This window comes from Topomyia yanbarensis, chromosome 3 (genome assembly GCF_030247195.1).
Source record: "Topomyia yanbarensis strain Yona2022 chromosome 3, ASM3024719v1, whole genome shotgun sequence".
Classification (NCBI taxonomy): Eukaryota; Metazoa; Arthropoda; class Insecta; order Diptera; family Culicidae; genus Topomyia; species Topomyia yanbarensis.
Window position 1 is genome coordinate 269408047 of NC_080672.1, and position 19991 is coordinate 269428037.

At 36.5% G+C, this 19991-nt stretch overlaps 1 protein-coding gene across 5 annotated transcripts in view; it reads right to left on the reverse strand.

Moving 5' to 3' along the window:
- LOC131694103 (regulator of G-protein signaling 17) overlaps positions 1-19991 on the reverse strand; it is a 114770-nt gene that overhangs the window by 82619 nt on the left and 12160 nt on the right. For 3 of the 5 annotated variants that reach the window (XM_058982498.1, XM_058982496.1, XM_058982495.1), the window contains 3 exons: positions 14486-14652; positions 14220-14411; positions 13811-13819 (listed from right to left, as the gene is read on the reverse strand). In XM_058982498.1, the coding sequence (XP_058838481.1) occupies positions 13811-13819; positions 14220-14410 (200 nt within the window). In that variant the 5' untranslated portion in view covers position 14411; positions 14486-14652. Of the gene's footprint in view, positions 1-13810; positions 13820-14219; positions 14653-19991 lie in introns of all 5 variants that reach the window. The other 2 variants (XM_058982497.1, XM_058982499.1) reach the window with 2 other exon arrangements.

The window sequence follows — 19991 nt, forward strand, 5'->3', positions numbered from 1 at the left end:
CGAATAACATACAGTATTCCATTTCGCCCAGCGTACGGTTTTCTTCTCTCCGCAATACCGTTCTGCTGAGGTTAATATCATGCTGTATATTCCGCCTTAAGGTTCAACTGAGAAATCTTGGAAACGCGGCCATTTTGGAAAACGAAAAAAGCAGTTTTTTCTCACACCGTTGGAAAAATCTTCATGAAAATTAATCAGTAATACCCTACCATGATTAATTTTCATGAAGATTTTTCCAACGGTGTAAGAAAAAACTGCTTTTTTCGTTTTCCAAGATGGCCGCTTATTGAGGCGTTCTCAGTTGAACCTTAATACCTTCATAGAATCGCCGAAGAACCTTGCTGGGGTATTCTCCTCCTTGATCGGAACGAAAGATGCAAGATTTTCTCCCAAATCGATTCCGTACAATTTTCATGTACTCTCGTATCTTACTGGAAACCTGCGCTTTTTCTTTTAAGAAATATACGTGCGTATACCACCGGGCGTCACGTGCTCCATGAGACCGCACACATCGATATGTAGTATATCGGCTCATGTTTCCTTCTATGCAACATTCACACATTAATTGTATACCACAATCCGCGATTTCCATTCCAGAAGCAAGCTTCTTCGCTTCGATTACTAGCATTCCTTAACCAGTACATGTCACCAACTCCATCACCGATCGCAATCACGGAACTTTCGAATAGCGATTTACACCCGACGTTATTAAACATGGCACTACACAGTGTTTTAAAACGTCGTTTTAGTGTTCAAAATTAGTAGCGTCTAAACCGTTAACTTTAGGAGTATAGTTTGTTCGAAGAAGTTCTTGCCTTCATGATTGCGCATTGACAGGAATATATTGTTCAGTGATAAATCCACCTATAAGTGAAATACAAAATTTATTTCTTCAACTAATTGAGATAGAAATTCTGTGTCTTCGAAAAAGATGTAGATTACTACAAAAGAAATTGCTGAAGATACTTTATATCTAACTTCAATATTTTCCGAGTTATGGAACATTTTATATGTAAGACCCCTTAAAATTAGTTTTTATATGTTCACTTTTTAGTCATTCTTGCACGTTCTTGGAATCTTCCACAATGTTGTTTGCGGTGTCGAATTACATATTTTTGCGCAACAAGGCAAAAAGGAGCAAACAACATTATAAGATGCTGAAAGTACTAGCTTTTTAGCTGTTTTCATTCATATAGTTGCTGACTGGTTTGTCGACTCGATTTCCCCCGAGTGTTATGTTCAAAACAAATAGGAGTATAAAATGAGCACTGTGACAAGCAGCTCTATATTTTCATGGTATATTGCACAGAACATGTTTAGATATGATATTAACAAGCAATAATAATTATAGTACTAATTCGCCCGTCTATTTTATAGGCCAATTTTCGCTTTTCCATTCATTTGGCTTAGCCTTTGAGATTTCTCGCTCTGATGTTGTCCTATGCTGACTTGAGCGTTTCTTTGAGTTCTGCCACTGGTCCATGTTGTATATGTCAACAAAAACATTTCGAAACATGAATTTCTAAATGTTCTCAATCAAGATAGTTTCCTCGTCACACTGTTAGGTGGATTAAAAGCGTTTTTTAAAACTTGTTCTGCACACTTTCCGCAAAGCAATGAATGAAAAATTTAGCTGGCAACTAGTCCTTCGGAGCAGTGCTGCGTTTAAACTTAACGAATCCATTCTGCGCATGACCCGCTTCGTCAATTAATTCCGCTTTCAAACCTCAAATCTTCGTGGAAACTCGGTCATATGGCTTGTATCACAGCTCTTGAATGAACGCGCGTGAATATGTGTAAGTTCAATCAGCAGAACCACACCATCAACAGTCTGTCGTTTCGATAATGCAAGAAAGAAAACTCATTTTCCTCCACGCAAACACACGACTTGGGGTATGTCTCGCAACTTCTGTGAGTGACACTTTAACTCACTCTCTTTCCTTTTAGTGTGAGAAAAATATCTCATCGCTCACTATGGTTACAGAGAGACGGGGAGAATTTTCGATGACATTGTTGTGTGGATTCATGTTAGTTTCTCCTTCTTTCCATCCCACCTGACAATCAACCGAGTAAAAACATCCCAAGAGTATTTTCCCTCAACCAGAAGCAATTTGTTGATTAGCTACTGATTCACTCACACAAATTGGTGAGTACAATCGAGTGATATCCCAAAAGATGATGATGATGATGATGACAATGATGACAAAACCGATGATATAGAAGACAGTGTCATCATTGTCATTATCATTTCCTTTTAGTAAAGAAGGAAAATATGCAAACGATAAAAGTTAGCTCCCCTTTAAAATGAACAAGAATGACTCACATCGCTGGATGCCGCACCAAAGTTCGACAGAACATCAACATTAGCTGATGTTTTTTTGTTTCGTTTCCTTGAAATGGGGACAGAACTGCACCCAACATAACCAACGATGATTATAATGTACTGTGAATATATTTCTCGGCCTACCACAACGATACACCGAGTAGGTAATTTTAGCCAATCTCATATCTGACAATCGTGTCTGGGAATAGTTCCTAGTAACCAGAAAGGTTTGTATATGTTTTAATACGAAATGGAACTGTATTTGATTGTAACACATAAAGGGACTAATTTACAAGCTGAGTAGAGTGGAATGGGGTAATGTCGAAGGCTGGCTTTTTTTTACTAATGGGAAAAAATGATTGATGTAGCCATGTGACTGACGGAGCTTATACATACAACTAGGGTTACCAACCGTCCTTATTTGAAAGGACATGTCCTTATTTTCGAGGTTTTTGGAAAGCGTCCTTATTTTACTTCAAATGTCCTTAATTTTAGTCTCAAACCTTGGCATTTTCTAGTAGTTAACGGGTACTAACTGCGAACTGTCATGCTATTGTAGTTTAGTATTGTTTGCCATTTCATAATGGAAAGACTTACACTGGCTCACCATCTTCCATTTATTCAACTATATTTCGAAAATCAGCGATCTGTGGAAATGTGTTTAGTGAACTCCAATCATAATATGGTCGACATCTTCGGCCAACTGACTCAACTATTCGCCATACAACCAAAAAATAAGCGTTGTAGTTCTTGCTATTGGATGATTAGCGTACAAATCGACCATATCCAGCACGCAGTGAAGAAAACATAGCGGCGGTGACATCCTCAAGCATTGGAAACCAACATTACTCGAGTAATTAGCCAGATACCACTTGAAATACTCGAATCCGTCATCAAAAATTGGACCAATTCAGATAAACTTTTTTCCAAGAGAATCAATTTCAATTCCTTCCAGCGATTTATTTTTGTGAATGCATACTCTCTGCGACTCATGGCGACCAAAATTTGTTTTACTCAGAAGTAACCATAATTTGTTGGATAGCTCAATATAAGGTTTGGCCAAAGTGGTATCTTCGTTTGGTATTGGCATTACATCATTCTAATTTGTCTCGATTGAGATTCAACATCCCAGTTCAACCGCTGGAAAATTAGTCAGAATTCCGACTGTTTTTTCAGCATTCTGGCTCAAGTGACATAACTGGCATAACATTTGTCAGGGATGCCCTTAATTGCCTCTCAGTCCATTTGGTAACCCTAATACAACAATAGCCATCTTTTTGTATTCGTAGGTAAAGGTGTGGCGCCATTTGCAGAACATGTTTTTGGGATGACCAGAGTGTTTTGATCAAATTACACAATGTTTTTGTTCCAAATGTTAACCTGAAAAATGACTCTTGGGGTACTGTTGTGTACAAAAACTCTAGAAAGAGAACTGCGGAGACTCCATTTTGTATTGATTGGATTCGGATTTAGTTGCCAAAAAACGAATCCAATCGAGCACTGCTTATCCTTATAACATTGGACGTGTTGCCATAAAATGCCGAGGCATACGTTGCCAAAAACGCTGTTTTTCTCTCCGTAGTTCTATTTCTTGAGTTTTTCTACTGTCGTGTACTTCTTTTTGTTTTAAGGTTGAACAGAGAAACGGACAAAAATTGAAAACGAAAAAAGTTTTTTTTCTGACGTTGGCTCCAGCATCATTTTTAAAGAAAAATTCACCCAGCATACCATTCGTGTACAAACTGCACCACACAGTCACTTTATTGAGATAAGATGTGCTTTTCTTTGGTTACTCATCATACTGAATAGTCAGGGCCGGCGGAAAGCGTGGATAGTATGGGTAGTACTACCCACTCGAAAATAACCGAGTGGGTAATTACCCACTCGAAATTTTGAACCATTTCAAAAAAATTAGATGTGCAACGTATGTATCTCGCACTACACACATTTGAAAACATCGATGTACCACAATTCCATTTGCATAAACGAACGTGATTTAATGTGAATGTAATATAAGCGCGTGCATTGCGAAAAGGGAAAAAATCCTTACTAATGGACCCCTCACCCTATACTTTCTACCCACTCGGGCGTAAAGTGTTTCGCCGCCCCTGTGAATAGTTAATTTAATACCCCATACACTAAAAATGAGCCTCATTTTAAAAGATTAATTTTTGGCAGTTATTTGCAAAAAGTTTGCTTGACCGAAAGGTCATTTTTGATTTAGAAATTTGAAACCGTCGTTCAAGTATATATTTTAGGCATAATAAAATTGTAGAAAAAACTGAACCATAGTTAATAGGAAAATGAGGTTGATATGTCAACTCACTTATCACAAAATCGCAATTGAAAAAAATGATATATACAGTGAAGGCCTGATTTTATCAGCCCCCGATTTCATAGACTCCCGATTTCATCAGCTTTTTGACTCGATTTTATCAACTTCATATGAAAAGTGATAGCTGGTATTTTGGTGGGCTCTAGCAGACTTTCTTGAGCATATTTTTCTTATCTTGGAGATCCGAAATACGCAAAAAAAAATTTCAATTTTTTTTTTTTGCTATATCTAGGGACCAAAGAAAAATATTTTAAGAGCTTCAGTTTCTTAAAAAGAAAGAAAAATATATGTCCCGATTTTATCAATGTCCTCGTTCAATGTGTCATAATTTTCATTTTACAACAAATTAAAATCAAAACTTTAGATGCTTCTTAGTGTTTCATAGAAAAAACTCTTTTATTCAAATAACTTTTGCGGCTTTGATTTAAATCTGAAGTGGTCTTCAGACAACTTTAAGATTGTTATAGCGAATGATTTGTTTCATGGCACCACATATCTAACTGTTATTGTTGACAAGTTATGAGAGATTTTTTGCCCAAAATGTGGTTCTGTGGAATATGTACCAATATTACTCATTGGAGCAAATAAAATATAATTATATTTCAACTACATATAAGGTGTAAATGAGCAAAAGGCGAGTACGATATTTTTTTTAATTTCACAAAAATAATCTCAAAAAATAAATTTTTGATATTATAAATACATCTATCTTTTGAATAATAAAAAATTAGAGTTTTGATATATTAGAAGAAAATGTTCGGCTTCAAAAACTTAAAAAAATATAAAGAAAATGTTAGAAAAAAATGAAACCTGTAAAAGTTATATTAAATATATAAGCTTTCATGATTTTTTTTTATTTAATAGCCCGCCTCCTACCCCCACACCAAAAAGCTCACAAACGGAGCCCCCTGGTAGTGGACACATCAGTTCTCAGCGTACAAAAAAGTCAGCACAACAAAACAAACGAATCGCGGAAACGCTGAGAACAAAAAAAAACAATGCGAGACCGACAAAACACAAAATTTGACAAGAAGCTACGGCGAGTACCCAGCGGAAAAAAATCCTTTTAAGGGTCCCATCGTAGCTTTGCAGGAAGCTTATAATAATTTAAATTTATTTATTACTTATTGCTAGAAAAAAATGTTAACCAATTATAACTAAAGGAATAAGCTCGATTGGTGGTGAACGAAGTTTAAATTAAAAATTCTCCTATTTTATTTTTTAAAATTAGTTTCAATTTTGCTTGGAAACGAGTGCGACATGTTATTTGCTTTAAATCAGTAGGAAGCTGGTTGAATAACTTAGGTCCGATGAAAGAAATGCGTCTTTGACCAAGGTTCGTGGATACTCTGGAGTATAATAAATGATTGGCTTGTCTAGTGCTGTGAGCTCGAATGCCTGTTGTAAATTCTAGATTATTATGAGCAATAGTATTATGCAAAGCATTGTGGATGTATATTATTGTTTGGTAGTTAGTCAACCCAAGCAAATGTAAAATGTTATAGGCATTATTATTGTATAACAAAATAGTAGGGTACATAATTGGTTTTTTATAAATAATTTTAAGACATCGGTTTTGAAGTGTTTGTAGCTTTTTCAGATTCGAAATACTGGCACGGCCCCACACAGATACAAGATAGTTCAGCAATGAGTGGATGTGCGCATAATAAAATTTTAGAAGTACATGCTTCGGAACAAAAGAGCATACTTTACGCATAGCCCCATATAACGATGCAACTTTTCTCTCTAAAGTTGTTACATGCTCAATCCAGGAGAGTGTGGGGTCTAAGTGAAGTCCTAAATATTTGAAGCAGTTAGATTCCTGAATTACAGACTGTCCCATTCTTGGGTCTGGATGCACGCCTATAGCTCTTCTAGATGAACGAAACAGCATATATTTAGTTTTTGATAGGTTCAAGGAAAGAAGGTTTTCGTTGAAATACGTCGTTAGTGTTTTTAAAACCGATTCAATGTCGCGTACAATATCCAGGCAGTTATTGTTAGGGTAGAACAACGCTGTGTCATCAGCGAAAAGACGAGGAGTCCCTTTTAACCCGAGTCTACCTAGGTCATTGATGTACAATAACAATAACAGTGGCCCAATATTACTGCCTTGGGGCACTCCTATTTCTATTGGTCTATAAGAGCTACACGAGTCTTCAATAGATACGAAGTGGTTCCTATACGACAGATAGCTACGAATAATATGATTTTCTAATCCCCTGATACCATAGCATTCTAACTTCTTAAGCAGGATTGAGTGATCCAGAGTATCGAATGCTTTTTTTAGGTCCAGAAAAAGGGCATCAACAATTCTTTTGCTATCAATTTGATCAATGATGGAGTCAATTAGTTCGGTCATTGCAATTAAAGTGCTGCAGCCCTGTCTGAACCCATACTGGTAGTTGTAAATTATGTTGTGTTTGTTCAAAAACTCGAGTAGTCGAGTGATGAGCAATTTCTCAAGAATTTTATTGAAAACGCACAATGTTGAAATTGGTCTATAGTTGCAGGGTTGGTTTGGATCGCCAGCTTTGAAAATTGAAATTACTCGGGCTATTTTTAAACAGTCTGGGTACCTACCGGTTTGAATTATTAAATTAAAGGCTTTGGTTAGGATGTTCGCAAAAGTGGTACAGTTACTCTTAAGAACACTAGCGGGGATCTTATCAGGACCATAGCTGTTATTTTTTTCGAGGCCTTTACTCAAAAGGATCACTTCGTTTATGATTGCAGGACGCAAGAAGATTGTTTCTTGGACGTGTTGTATATTTGTAATAGGATTTATGTTAGGACTCGTGGGAAAATTGTTAGCCAAATTTTTGCCAATACTAGAGAAATATTCGTTGAAAACATTACATACTTCTTTAGTCTCAGCTCAGTGACTCTTATATAATTGCAAATTAGGCTGATGGGAACATCCGACTTTGAACGACCAAAAATGGTATTAATATTTTTCCAAAGTTTTGAATGAGTTGTGTTGGATAGAAGGTTTTCAAAGTACGCCTTTTTGCACCGCTTTTTCAGTAGATTGACTTTTTAGTTATGTGTTGCAGAAGAGCTTTGAGGTTTTCATCATTGGGGTTATTTTTTACTCGTTTCAGATAATTGCTTTTGATTTTAATCAGTGTCCACAAATCGAAATTGATCCATGGGCAAAAAACGCATTTACATTTAAAAATTTTGGAGACCGTTCTAGTGTTTTCCGCAAGTAAAGAATTGTAGGTTGTGATGATATTTGTAAGACATACATCTACATCATCAATCAACTCGATGTTTTCTATGAAATTTTGGAAGTCGTTATTGAGTTTTTCATGATTGATTATTGATTTAGTTAAATTAACGGGTTATCTTTTTACTGCAAGTTTATATGAAGATATAATTTGAACGTGATCACTAACTATGTGTAAACCGTGTCGTTTCGTAAGCGAGCAGCATCCTCCAGTCTACAAACAACGTGATCAAGAATATTTGAACTAGCTGGGCGAGTCGGAAATGTGTTCGTGCATATGAAACCATACGATTCCAGGAGAGTTTTATAACGTGAGACGACATTGTTATTCTATAGGTTAACCGGTATATTGAGATGCCCTACAATGAAACAGGGGCGCGAATTTGAAGCGGAAGCAAGAACACTTTCAAGCTTGGCAAGGAATTGACCAATATCGTAAGATGGAGGGCGATATAAACAATGCACATCGAAATAATGTTGCATTATGCAGAGTTCGATGTGAGCATGATGAAAGCCGTTAACAACAGTGTTCAGCACTACTCTATGAGAAATATTCTTCCTGACGTAGATAGCTACTCCACCGTTCGATTGTTCTCTACAGCAAAAAATCCCATTATAGCCCCTAATTTTAAAGATATCTTCATTGCCCGACTTGATCCACGTTTCCCCGATAACAAGCACATCAATTAATTTATTGCAACGATCCAATGTTTGCAAGATTTGATCAAATTTACAAAGCTCATTCATACCCCTTATATTCCATTGCAAAATATTAAGCGATTTACTATTATTCATTGAAACACTCGCATTTTAACTGTCTATCATCGTGAAAGAAATTTTCTGTATAATTCATTGAAATGAAATGTAAATTATATGTAAAAGAGCAAAATGTTATAAAAGCAAGAAGCACTATTCCTTCGGGATATTGTTTGTTCGTTTTCTTTTGGGTGATGGGGAATTGACCCATGGTAGTATGTTTAAATTACTTTCACGGTGTACAATATAAAAGGCATAGCTTCGTTTTCATGACAAAATTTTACACTATACAAGACCTTTCTATTATTTTAAGTAGTGGGTAGTGTGGTTCTAGACTTATTAAAATCAGAAAATCAACTTAGTTCGAGATAGAGTTTCGCTGCCTTTTGTTGAAAAATGGTTTTATTTACATAACTTTTTCAGTTTTGACTTTGCATTATGATGGCTTCTAAATTCTAAAATGCTTTCAGATATTTTGAAGATGAATAGTTTGTCTTAATATACTGAACCTCTAGCTTCTTTCGTTTTAAAGTTATATGTACTTTGAGTAAATATTGCAAGATATACAACAATATCATATTTGCCATTTGTAGTAATCTACAGGGTACGCCATCTGGATGTATCCTATTTCAACATTGAACAACTCCGCCATTTTTCATTTATTATCGAAGACAGTCAAGCTCTATCTCGAACCGTTAAAAAGTTCAATTTTAAATCTTGCTAAAATTAGAACCACCCTAGCTTCTGCTTAAACAAAAAATGCCTTGCAAAGCACAACAACTTTCCTAAACATATTATAAGGCTAAGTTATTTAGTTTTATCAAAAAGTTAATTTCCTGCAAAATTTACATTCCGGACCACTGTGCATTGGTGTAAGCGCTTACCTTCATTTTTTTCAAGATCTTGAATTAGTTAAAGTGCTTATAATAGTATAGTGTGTGAGTGTGCATACATGTGTGAAAATTGAAAACATTGATAGCAACTATCATAAAAAAACCAGTGGAAATCACACGAAACAAAACTCGAGAAAGAAAGAAATTTTTAATAATAAAGTCTTCTGTAACTTGGTCAAATCCCACTCATTTTGAATTTTTAAGGTTGCATTTGAAATTACGTGTCAATTCGGTTAACTCGTGGGGAAATAGGACGCTAAATGAGATCATTGATTCCATGGTGTACTTAACCCAATATTCTTTATTTTTATCGAAAGCTTGCAAGAGAAGACTTGTATTCAATATTTGAACTTCAAAAATCAACTTGCAAACATCTTAACATATGAAACGGAAAAATAGCATTTGAAAATTTAAAGTGCTGACAAGTTCTAAATGAAAGTTTTTATGACGCCACCCGCCTTACGGTTAGATACGGATAAACTGGTGTCGAAGGAGGTCAGTCAAGGTTTTCATATCTGGTTGTCAGAGATTTATATTTAGACGCCTTATATTTTTTTTAATATGGCCACTAGAGTGGCTCGACATATGTCATATTTCAGTACAGCCCTTTTTGAGTTCCTTTTGTGGACCCAAAAGCCTGTGCAAAATAGTATAGGATTTAATACGGGATAATAATAAATTATTTTGCATTTACGTTAATAAAGATCGCTATATCACTCAATATGAAAAATCAGCTATATAAAACTATAGTTCAAACCTTGGTTAACAGCTTTGTCGGAGATGATAACTAGGTACGAGTTTTCAAAAAATAGTTAGAACGATTTTAAAACCTATGGTTCCAACCAATTCGAGAAATTAAACTTAAATAAATGAGAATATATTCACCGCAGAGACTTGGTACCTTTAAATGAAATATACAGAATGAATTGGCGAATAACATAGACGTAGCCAGAAAATTGAAATGCTGAGGGGGGGGGGGAAGGTATGTACTTCCCCCTTTAGTTTTGGAATATATTCTCTGGAATTATCGATAGTGGACAATATATTCCAAGAATCTTTGATTCGTCATCAGTGATCTAGGCCTGCGAATCGAAGTAAGGGGCCATACACTAATTACGTAAGGGCATATGGGGGGAGAGGAGTTTCAAAATATCTTATAAATTCTTATCTGAGGGGGATGGAGGGTTTGTTCTTTCTTACGTAATATCATAAAAAAGTATGAAAATGAAATCAATAAGAAAAATATTCTTTACACAAGAATTATTTATTATTTGTGCCATGAACATTTTTTATATCAAACAAAATTAGCACATATAGTACATCATGGCCAAGGAAGGGTGGACCTGGAATTGAAGTGTTTTGCAACAGTAGGATATGATTGTTAAATTAATTATGTAATTTTGTTTATTGTTGCCATTGTGAAGAGCGTCTTAATTGTCGATGGTGTTAGAGCAATTACATCAATTTCTTGACGCTTGGTGGCACATTGTTCTGTTCGAGAACTGGGGTCACAGTATGCCTTATACAAGTTAAGGAGTGCTGACACTCTTCGTGTTGATGGTCCAATATTATTCTATTCAGACTTTTTGTTCAAACCGCAAAGTATTCGGAAAATGTTCTGTCATGCGATTATGACAGATCTTGTGGGCCGAATATTTCCAGAGTGTGAACTGTATTTTACTTCAAGAAAATTCGAAGATGTCGGAACTATGCGTACAATAATCGTCACAGTTGGAGCTCAGAATAAATTCATGCCAGAAAAGGTTATAAATTCTTTTGAGCTCTGCATCACAAGAAAATAGATTCAAAGGAAGTGGAATATAGCGAAGCAGATTATATGGACCAGACTGGCTTTTCTAAATATCACTAAGTAGGCGTTCTACTAGAATGCAAATAAAATTACAACAGATGAATGCAGTTAAATTTTGTTATGAATTTTCTTGAAATAATTCTATAAGTATTGTTTTCGCTATCTTATTTAATGAATTAACAATATGATTTTTTAATTACGATAATCATGATAAGATCTTATGTAGGGGGGAGGGGGAGTTCATCAAAATCTTACGAATTCTTATCTGGGGGGAGGGGGAGGTTGGAATGTTCTAAAAATGCCTTACGTAATTATCGTACGGTCCCTAATTTGATGTTCATTTCAATAGATTTTTAATCTATGAAGTATTATGATTGTGCAGGTTTATTTTCTGTGACATTAGCTCAGGAACTTCACGAGTTCCCCAGGGGCATCAAGATCGGTCATAGGTGGCTAATGTGGTCAAAATTACCTTGATTGGTCATTGGTTGGAGTATTAAATTAGACAGACTACCAAATGATCGGTGCACATCACAAAGAAAACATTGAATTCGAGATAGTTCTAACCGAAACTCTACATTGCATCTCTACCCACTTTTATCGTGCACCAAACATCACGCAATGTGAAGAACACCTCCGTATCGTAGCCGCAAAGAAAACCAATTCATTCATACAAATTTTCCAAAGCACTCAACTACGGCGACTGTGGGGGTAAACGTGGGTTGCTCGAATCCACATCAGCTCAGCATCCCATGACATCACCAAACTCTATCATATCACGGTTCAGAATCCACTACGAGTTTTCTTCTCTCTCTCTCTCTCTCTCTCTCTCTCTCTCTCTCTCTCGATCCGTTATTCGTAAAGCAGCCCACGATGTCTCGTGTGATGTTTGGCCAGTAATGCCCTGTGCTACCTTCATCAGTACCCGACCCCGTTTTGCCCTTGTCTTTTTTGAGTGGGTCATGCTTCTCCGCTGGGACCGACGGAAGTGAGTTTAGCTTAGACGTTTTAGCAACGGGATGCCGATATACGGGGAATGGCAGCGGTGGATGAGATGGATATTGATTGATAAAAAATACGATGCGCCTGACTCCAGTGCATCTACCTGCTCTCTCTCTCTTTGGTACAGCAGCATCAGCACTGAGCGGGCGCCACCTGAATATGTCCCATCTGCTCTTCCATCATGGGAACTGAAAGATATAGCGCTTGGAGGCGAAAAAATGTAGGCAACAGCCGGATAGCTATTGGTAGTGGTAATGGCTTTTCGATTGCCAATTTATGAGTGCGCCAGTCAATTGACCGGAGAGGGTAGTGTACTGGGATGGGGGAAGGTCACCTACAAATTATACGGAGCGATTCAGAAAATAATGAGAATGACGAGGGCATTTACTCCAGCTGGAAGACGTGGATTTCTTTGTGGAGCACAATAATATATTCATGTAAATCGATGATAAATATTTGAATATACAACTGTTGTACTATTGACATTCTTTGCCTTTGCACGTGATTATGTGCTGTTAGACAAGCTCAAATATTGGCTTTTTTCGGAGCACTGCTCATTCGAATGATAATGGGTTTCACCACCATAGCGAATATACGCTGGTTTTGTTGCTTGTGGTCTGCTCACAGGAATTATTATATTTATATTTTGATAATTATGAAAGATCGAAAGAAGAATATAAGAAAGGTAACATTCAGTTCAATAAACAATTTTGAAGTAATCGTGATAAATTCGAAACTAAATGTTAATATAACATTGAAAATTTTAAAGTTCTTTAATTTTTTTCAGTCTTCGATAATGTTAATCTTTACACATTAACTCAAATTTTTGATAATTTTGGAATGCACAACCCGACACAGATATTTTTTTTAAATGAACATCTTATATGTAAACTCTCTTTTACATTTACATATAGAAACTTAAAAATTCGACCGAGTCAACAAGAAACTTGCAATATTGTATCGGTCTAATATAGATATGCGCGTTTGTATGGCTACAGAAGAAAAGTTGAACCGGTGCCAATTTGAATTCAACAGCTAGCGATGTGAGCACGAAAACAAATAATAGCGTCACTCAATAGATAAATTATGTATGCTTTCCTGGGAACTGTTGCTGGTCAACGCCTCCCCTTACTAGGGTTGCTGTACACTAATTTATCTCTACCACTCAACACACTAGTTGGCACAGTGCCTGTTCAACGCATCCAAGTCCACTGTTTCGTGCTACATGATCTTTATTTTTTCATGAACCTCAACGTGCGAGGCTCATGACAATCCCTTCAGTCTATTAATATCATGTTATGAAAAAGACAATGAAACGAAGACGAATAAAGGATCATCTATCCTATTGGGACTCTGCGTGTGGAAAATACTGGTCCGTCATATAACTAGTTACTTGTCATCGTCCACGGGAATTACATCAAAATCATCGCCCTAGTTAATAACATATTTATGAACTCACCATTTAGCCCTTCATGGATGAAACAACAATGCGATAGCAACATGGGTAAACAGCAAACAGAAAAATATGGAAAGAAAGAGGAAAATCGGTTCTGAGTATTATATTCGGATATTATATGCTGTTTATGAGTTGCCGACATCGATCGATATTTAGTGGTGAAGAAAGGTCAACTGTTATCTAAAAATAATTTTCCTCTTTTCCCAATGTATGTCGAGCTATTAACGGTCAATAGTTGTACTTGTGAACACGCGAGATATGACAGATGTAAGTGAAGTAGCGTGCGTCTCCATAAAATTAAAATTGCAGGAAACGCTTGGGTTCCCGTTTCCGTTAGCTAGCGTATAGCATTTTCATCCACGACTTAATCTTACGATCGATGTTTTCGGCAGAGAACACGCAGACAACTTACCAAGAACAAGAGCAGCAGCAGCACCAGCAGAAGCAGCACGGCTTCTGCGACGGTGGTCGTTGTAGCGGCACAATGTTGGATGTGGTTTCTTGCGTTCCACCTAAAGCCGTATTAAGTGGACCGCTCTGAATGGTCGAGCCCATGCCACGGAGTCGACACCCCGCCGGCAGCCCGTCTACGCTGCAGGACATTCTAGAACGGGCCGGTAGTTGAGGTTATATATAAGCTGTTGGAGCAAACATGCGGGGGGATCCGTCGCAACTCACCCAAATTGCTAAGTAGCAGTTAGAAGTTGTTTCGTGTTCAAAACAACTTCCTGCTCTACGAATGTATCACTGCTGCGCTCAAAGGGCAGACACCGGTCGCCCTTTTAATGGTAAGCGCCATCGCCCGAATTGCTGCTCTGAATGACGATACGGTTTAGCTGTAGAACCTGGAAATGGAGGAAAAATTCATAATTATAATACATTCCAAAATTACTTGTTATTATTATGGCGAAACAAGGCAAGCTTTAGTATACAAATACTTCTATGTAAAGAAATTGTAGGTATTCGCATGCTGAGGAAGAAACATTCCTTGATTCCTTCCCTTACACAAGCTGACATAAAACTAGAATATGTGATCGTTTTGAAATGTTTTATACATAATTTTGAAGCCCTGAACCCATTTCCGGCATGATTTTGTCTGAAAACATGTTTTTCATCATAATGATTAATAATCATTATACTTAAAATGTGTACGTTCTGTGTGAATATTATGTCGAATTTTGGATGCACCATTTTCTCGACAGTCCATAACTTTTTGCATCTCTTTACACCTTTTAACGTTTAAAGTGCGCTGAATAATCGAATGATCTATAATTGTAGTGCCCTGCTGGAGCAACCATTGTTCATAAGATTTAAATATCCCATAAACTTTAATGTAATGTATTGATCTCGCTTTCCCCTTTTGGATCGTTATCATAAGATCTGCTTCCTTATCACTAGTATTCGGTTAACGAGAAAAATAGATCCGATCAAAGATCTTAAAAGTCTTGATCCGTTCTCTCTTAAACTGAATTCCCATCTAAATAAATTGTTGTATACAAATCAGATAACCAGTTGGAATAAAACTCTGGAGTAGTGTTTACCCCAACAATCTATTTCAAAAGAGCCAAATACATAGAATGTTATTTTTAGCTTTATATAGGTTTTCGGAGTCGCTGATTCTGATTTTGACGTCGAAAATGTAAAATTAAAAATGGCGGATCAAATACGGCGACTGTGCTTGGCTAAATTTCATGTTTTATTTTTATATTGGCCTAAAACGTCTTACAATGGGTTTTTGGTCACTGATTTTGATTCTAACCCCCGTTACTCGAGTTTGCACGTGCAATTTTGAATTTTCGAATTCTGTTATTAGAATCGTAATCAGCGACCTCAACAACTCTCGTAAATCGAGTTTTATGCTCATTATTAGAAAATTCGCAAATTTCGTAAAAAGTAGACGCCATTTTGAATTTTTAAATTCTGTTATTAGAGTCGTAATAAGGGACCTCAACAACCACATAATCTATGTTTATAGTAGCTGAGAAGTGCTCCCTGGCTCTCAATATCTTTTATAGACAAATTTCTAAAATTGACATTGTCGTTGGCTGGTTGATTACACTAGTTCACAGCATTTCTAAACTAAATAAGCTAGTGGTCATTTTCAATGTAAAATCGTGTGCTGAATCCGAAAATGAGGTCCAAAAAATTTACAGTAGAGCAGTTTTCGAGGTACAGTGAAAAAATGAATTTTACCTTTAAAATTAAAAGTACGTGCTTCGACAGTAGTGCATCGATATGAAATATTATTATTATTATTATTGTTATTATTGAATTAAAGGTAACTTAATGCACTTTCGATCGTTAGAACATTTTCTTTTAGTGCGACTACTAGTTCTGACGTTATTTACGAATCTATTGAACTTTTTCTTAATTTTTCGTCGTTTTTTGAACAAAAATGACCGTGTTGTCAATATTTTCGGCAAGATGAAGCAATCCCAAAAATTATATTTTTATGGAACATTAAAGCCTGCTAATAACCAATGAAAATAAGCATTTGTTAGTTTAAATCCGATTAAAATTGCGAAAGTTATTCAATTTTTGTAAAATGGCAATTTTTGCGTTTCTCTGGATCAACTTGTTGAACCGTCTCGATTCCAATTTTTTCTAGGGCTTGTTTAATAATGTATGAGGGACTCTCTGTCAGAATTCGGTTAAACAAGTTAATTGAAGAATTTTGAAAGAATTTAATGTGGGGTAATATCCGAACTCGTTTGTCCAAATAATAAAGGACTTTTGATAACAATAATTTCAGCCTCAGTAGAGTAATGTCAAAAAAAATTCGGCATTAAAAATACGCATAACATTTACATGTACAGAATCGTATATGTACAAAACACATTGTATTTTTTTTTGTTTCGATTATAGAGGATTTAACCTTAAGGTCATTCGCCTCTTTGGGTTAGAAAAATCTCTTATGAAAAATTTCTAACCCTGTGTGCGGGTTCGGGACTCAAACCCAGGTGCGCTGCGCACAAGGCAATCGATTTACCAACTACGCTACGCCCACCCCCCCAAAACACATTGTAAACTGCACGCTCCACAATACCTTGATACACACATTGGAAGCTTATGACTGTGCAAAATGCTAAATTCGGGCACTAACTTCACGAATGATGACTTATCCATCTATTTCGACACGTTTTGTTCTACTGACAATTTATTTTCCCATATAACGTCTAGAAGTTTATAATTTGAAATTATATTGGATTCATATTGGCTTCTATAATGTACCGATTTTACTGTACTGGGTCACAAAACTTCAACATACTACAATATATTTCGTAAAACATCTAAGTGCAATTACAATATATTCTACGTTCTTCATATTATTGTTAAATTCAGATTTTTTAAATTGTAAACCTAAAATAATTCTTGTTCGATGTCCTACATAGTTTCAAAACACGAACTGCTAGATGTTCTAGGAAGGAACACAAATTAAAAGTTTTACAAATTATTAATTTTATAATACTTGACGTATTTAGTATCACATATTTCTACGGATTCGTATTGTTTGTATTAACATTGTACGAAACCCAATTGAGCAGCTAGCGTTTCAAAATACAAATTTTATAACGTGTGCGGGTTTAGTTTATAACGAATTTTGTATCATAAGAGAGATATTTTATGTAATACACTTGTAAATATTACACGCAGTATTGCATACAAACCATTCGATAATTTCATTGAGCCTGAAATTATTGTTATCAGAAGTTTTTAATCATTTGGATAAACGAGTTCTAATATTATCCCACAATAGTTTCTTTCAACATTCTTCCATTTACATGTTTAACAGAATTCTGACAGAGAGTCCCTCACATATTATTAATCAAGCCCTAGAAAAAATTGGAATCGAGACGTTCAATAAGTTGATCCAGAGAAACGCAAAAATTGCCATTTTACAAAAAATTGAATAACTTTCGCAATTTTCATCGGATTTAAACTAACAAATGCTTATTTTCATTGGTTATTAGCAGGCTTGATTTCCCATTAAAATATAATTTTTGGGATTGCTTCATTTTGCCGAAAATATTGACCATACGCTCGTTTTTGTTCAAAAAACGACGAAAAATTAAGAAAAAGTTCAATAGATTCGTAAATGACGTCAGAACCAGTAGTCGCTTTAAAAGAAAATGTTCCAACGATCGAAAGTGCATTAAGTTACCTTTAATTCAACATAATAATATTTCATATCGATGCACTCTGCTTGTAAGGTATGCCATGATGTTCTGGATGGACGGTTACCAAAGAAGGTTATGCATCGTAGACTCGTGAAGCAATGTCTTATTGTAGATATAGGGAGAGGTTGATGGGGTTCTTCTGTGAATGAGAGAGAGGAATATGTACTAAACGTAGACATTAATAGTTTTCAGTAAGATATAGTTAAGAAAAATGTAAGGGCGATCACGGCTTGCCAGGACGTCCTGGACTGACACACAGAGTGATCTACCTCTGTCCCGAAGGGAATCTATTAGTTGGGACCTGGCAACCCAGTACTCTGTGCATAGCCAAACAACATTCTCGATGTCGTGATAGCCGTTCTCACAAACACAATGATTACCTTCAGTAAGTCCTATATGACGGAGATGCGCATCGAACGTGTAATGGTTGGACATGAGCTTTTATATCGTACGAATAAAGTCCCGGTTCACATTCAAGCCCTTAAACCACCATATAAGCTAGAACAAACTTTCCCGAAAAACCTGTGTAAACATTTAAATGAAAATACGTTGAGAGTCATCATCGCATGCAGATTCGCATGCGTGAGTCACCAGCCGCTTGTATCCAAGTTTGCATACAAGTCCCGTATAGCGATTGCTGCCCGATCGAAGCGCCAACCAGTGGCAAGTTGCTACTTGCTGTTGTCATATCAAAGCGACAGTTTTGTTTCTTACACAAGTTGAAAACTTTACTTGTATGTCAGTTCTCAGTGCTTAAACCAAACATTCGTTGATACCTTCGGGATAATGGAATGTAGCCACCACTCTAGATACCTATTGCTCCATGAAGTTTGCCAACTATCGAGCGTCCTCTGACGATAGATACTGAAAAATTAATTGAAGCTGATACTGAAAAAATAATTGGTCTTTCGTAAGTGTCGCCTTCTAAAGCGCCCACCTTGGCTAAAGAGTCCACCTTCTCATTGCCCGCAATAGAGCAATGTGACGGAACCCAAACAAAGGTAATCTGGTAAGATTCCTATTCCTGGTATTTTCCGCAGGAAATACGTTAAGTGCTTTCCAGGCTTCGCCGCACGGATGGTCTCAATGGAGCTGAGACTGTCTGAAACGAAGAAGTAATGGTCTGCGGGCAGGGTGTCAATGATCCCGAGAGTATACTGAATAGCAGCTAATTCAGCGACGTAAATTGAAGCAGGATCATTGAGTTTGAATGAGGCAGCAAGATTTTCGTTGAAGATACCGAAGCCTGTGGACCCATCGAGAATTGATTCGTCAGTGTAGAACATTTTGCCGCAGTCGACTTGATGGTATTTATTATAGAAAATATTTAGGACCACTTGTTGGCGAATGTGATCCGGGATTCCACAAATATCTTCCTTCATGGATGTGTTGAAATATACAATTGGATCAGAAGTATCTAAGAAATGAGCACGGTTAACGTTACTGCATTCTCTCTAGTTTGATGAAATGTATGCTCGCAACGGAGCGAAAGCAGAAACATCCGTACTCTATCACTGATAATATCGTTGTTTGGTACATCCTGATTAGGTCTGCAGGTTGGGCTCCCCACCATGCCCAAGTAACAATTGTAGTTTTATAGCATGCTACAAGTTCAATCTAAGGTTTATGAGTGGCTATAAAACTACCATAGAACCTCAATTGTTACTAGGGTGTTCCGGTTATTGTACGGAAAAAGTTGATCCTTTGTTGGCAAATACCTAATGTGACATCCCCAGGTACCTTTAGAGTCGAACCAGACCCCGAGATATTTGAATGTTGAAACCTGACCAATAGTTTTATCCATTAACTGAAGCTGTAATTTCGCTGGTTCACGCTTCCTAGAAAATATAACTAGCTCAGTTTTCTCCCAATGTATCTTCCAGTGGTCCTTGCAATTCGACGGCTTTACACCTAAACAGACCCTGTAAGAATCGCTTACATTAATGCAATAAATACGAGCGAAAATTGCAAGCGTTTTGGTAATGTGCAAAAATTACAAGAATCTT